The following is a 2,500-nucleotide window of genomic DNA, read 5'->3' on the forward strand; positions in this document are numbered from 1 at the left end:
AGCCCCCTTGGTAAAATCCTCTTCTACCACGATAAGTTTCTAGAGCGCGATGAGCAAAGGTAAGCCCCCTTGGTAAAATTCTCCCCTACCACGATAAGTTTCTAGAGCGCGATGGGCAAAGGTAAGCCCCCTTGGTAAAATCCTCCCCTACCACGATAAGTTTCTAGAGCGCGATGGGCAAAGGTAAGCCCCCTGGGTAAAATCCTCTTCTACCACGATAAGTTTCTAGAGCGCGAAGAGCAAAGGTAAGCCCCCTTGGTAAAATCCTCTTCTACCACGATAAGTTTCTAGAGCGCGATGAGCAAAGGTAAGCCCCCTTGGTAAAATCCTCCCCTACCACGATAAGTTTCTAGAGCGCGATGAGCAAAGGTAAGCCCCCTTGGTAAAATTCTCCCCTACCACGATAAGTTTCTAGAGCGCGATGGGCAAAGGTAAGCCCCCTTGGTAAAATCCTCTTCTACCACGATAAGTTTCTAGAGCGCGTTGAGCAAAGGTAAGCCCCCTTGGTAAAATCCTCTTCTACCACAATACGTTTCTAGAGCGCGATGGGCAAAGGTAAGCCCCCTGGGTAAAATTCTCCCCTACCACTGGATAATGACAACCTTCCTATGGGGTTCCCGGTCACGGCTGGCTGTGATTGGATGTTTTGTCAACACCAGGGATAGACACAGTAGCTCTGGGTTTAAATCCAGACCATTATCAGTTGAATCAGCTGTGTTTGTAGGGCTGGAACAAAAGCCTGCAAAAGGACTAAAATAAAATAATGTACTCTAGCTATAATCCAGATCCTCTCGCGTGTGTGTGTGAGTGTGTGTGTATGTGTGTGTGTGTGAGTGTTCGTATGTGTGTGTGTGTGTGTGTGTGCGCGTGTGTGCGTGTGTGTGTGTCTGTCCGTGGACGTGTGTGTGCATGTGCGTGTGTGTGTGTGGGCGTGTGTGTGTGTGCGTGTGTGTGTGTGTTCGTATGTGTGTGTGTGTGTGCGTGCGTGTGTGTGTGTTCGTATGTGTGTGTGTGTGTGTGGGAGTGTGTGTGTGTGTGTGAGTGCGTGTGTGTGTTCGTATGTGTGTGTGTGTGTGTGTGTGTGCGTGCGTGTGTTCGTATGTGTGTGTAGGGTCATAGACGTTGACCAAATAGTGTCCTATATTATTCCCATCACATTGTGTTGTTTCTCTGTTGTCTACAGTCATCTGTCTGTATAGTACAGTATATCTACAGTCATCTGTCTGTATAGTACAGTATATCTACAGTCATCTGTCTGTATAGTACAGTATATCTACAGTCATCTGTCTGTATAGTACAGTATATCTACAGTCATCTGTCTGTATAGTACAGTATATCTACAGTCATCTGTCTGTATAGTACAGTATATCTACAGTCATCTGTCTGTATAGTACAGTATATCTACAGTCATCTGTCTGTATAGTACAGTATATCTACAGTCATCTGTCTGTACAGTACAGTATATCTACAGTCATCTGTCTGTATAGTACAGTATATCTACAGTCATCTGTCTGTATAGTACAGTATATCTACTAAGATCTGTTCTCACCTCCCAGACGCCTTCGTAGTTCTGTTTCTTCAGCCTGATGGCCCAGTTCTCAGGACAGGCGTCAGAACAATGGTCCATGCTGAGAATTGTGGGACGCGTCAGAACCACCCCCGGAGGACCACAGCTCACTATGGGACTCAGCAGGGTCTGGCAGCCCGCCAGGGGTAACCTGCATGGGTGGAGAGAGAGGAAGAGTTATGGGGAGCAGGCAGAGGGTAGGAGGGGTTAGTTGACGGTAGGGGCAGAAGGGAGAAGGGAGGAAGGGTTGGTAGGTGGGTAGTGGGGAAGGGTTAGGTGAGGGTAGGAGGAGAGGGGGTGTTGAGGGGTTGAGGAAGAAGTTGAGTTTGGGGTGGGAGAAAGATTTTGGTGGGAGAGAGGTTTGGGGTGGAAGAGAGGTTTGGATGGGAGAGAGGTTTGGATGGGAGAGAGGTTTGGGTGGGAGAGAGGTTGAGGTAGGAGGGAGATGTTTGGGGTGGGAGAGAGGTTGGAATGGTAGAGAGAGAATTGGGATGGCAGAGAGAGGTTGGGGTGGGAGAGGTTGGTGTTGGAGAGGTTGGGGTGGGAGAGAGGTTGGAATGGTAGAGAGAGTTGGACGGGAGAGAGAGGTTTGGGGTGGGAGAGAGTTGGAATGGCAGAGAGAGAGTTGGGATGGGAGAGAGCGATTGGGGTGGGAGAGGTTGGTGTTGGAGAGAGGTTGGGGTGGGAGAGAGAGGTTGGGGTGGGAGGGGAGGTTGAGGTGGGAGAGAGAGGTTGGGGTGGGAGAGAGAGGTTGGGGTGGGAGAGGTTTGTGTTGGAGAGAGGTTTGGGTGGGAGAGAGAGGTTGGGGTGGGAGGGGAGGTTGGGGTGGGAGAGAGAGGTTGGGGTGGGAGAGAGAGGTTGGGGTGGGAGGGGAGGTTGGGGTGGGAGAGAGAGAGAGGTTGGGGTGGGAGAGAGGTTGGAATGGGAGAAAGA

The 2,500-nt window shown here is 50.2% G+C and overlaps 1 protein-coding gene across 1 annotated transcript in view; it reads right to left on the reverse strand.

Moving 5' to 3' along the window:
- unc5a (unc-5 netrin receptor A) overlaps positions 1–2,500 on the reverse strand; it is a 303,882-nt gene that overhangs the window by 81,797 nt on the left and 219,585 nt on the right. Inside the window, exon 10 of the mRNA XM_064955880.1 lies at positions 1,550–1,718. Coding sequence (XP_064811952.1) covers positions 1,550–1,718 — 169 coding nt within the window. The remainder of the gene's footprint in view (positions 1–1,549; positions 1,719–2,500) is intronic.

The sequence above is a fragment of the Oncorhynchus masou genome, chromosome 32 (assembly GCF_036934945.1).
Source record: "Oncorhynchus masou masou isolate Uvic2021 chromosome 32, UVic_Omas_1.1, whole genome shotgun sequence".
NCBI lineage: Eukaryota > Metazoa > Chordata > Actinopteri > Salmoniformes > Salmonidae > Oncorhynchus > Oncorhynchus masou.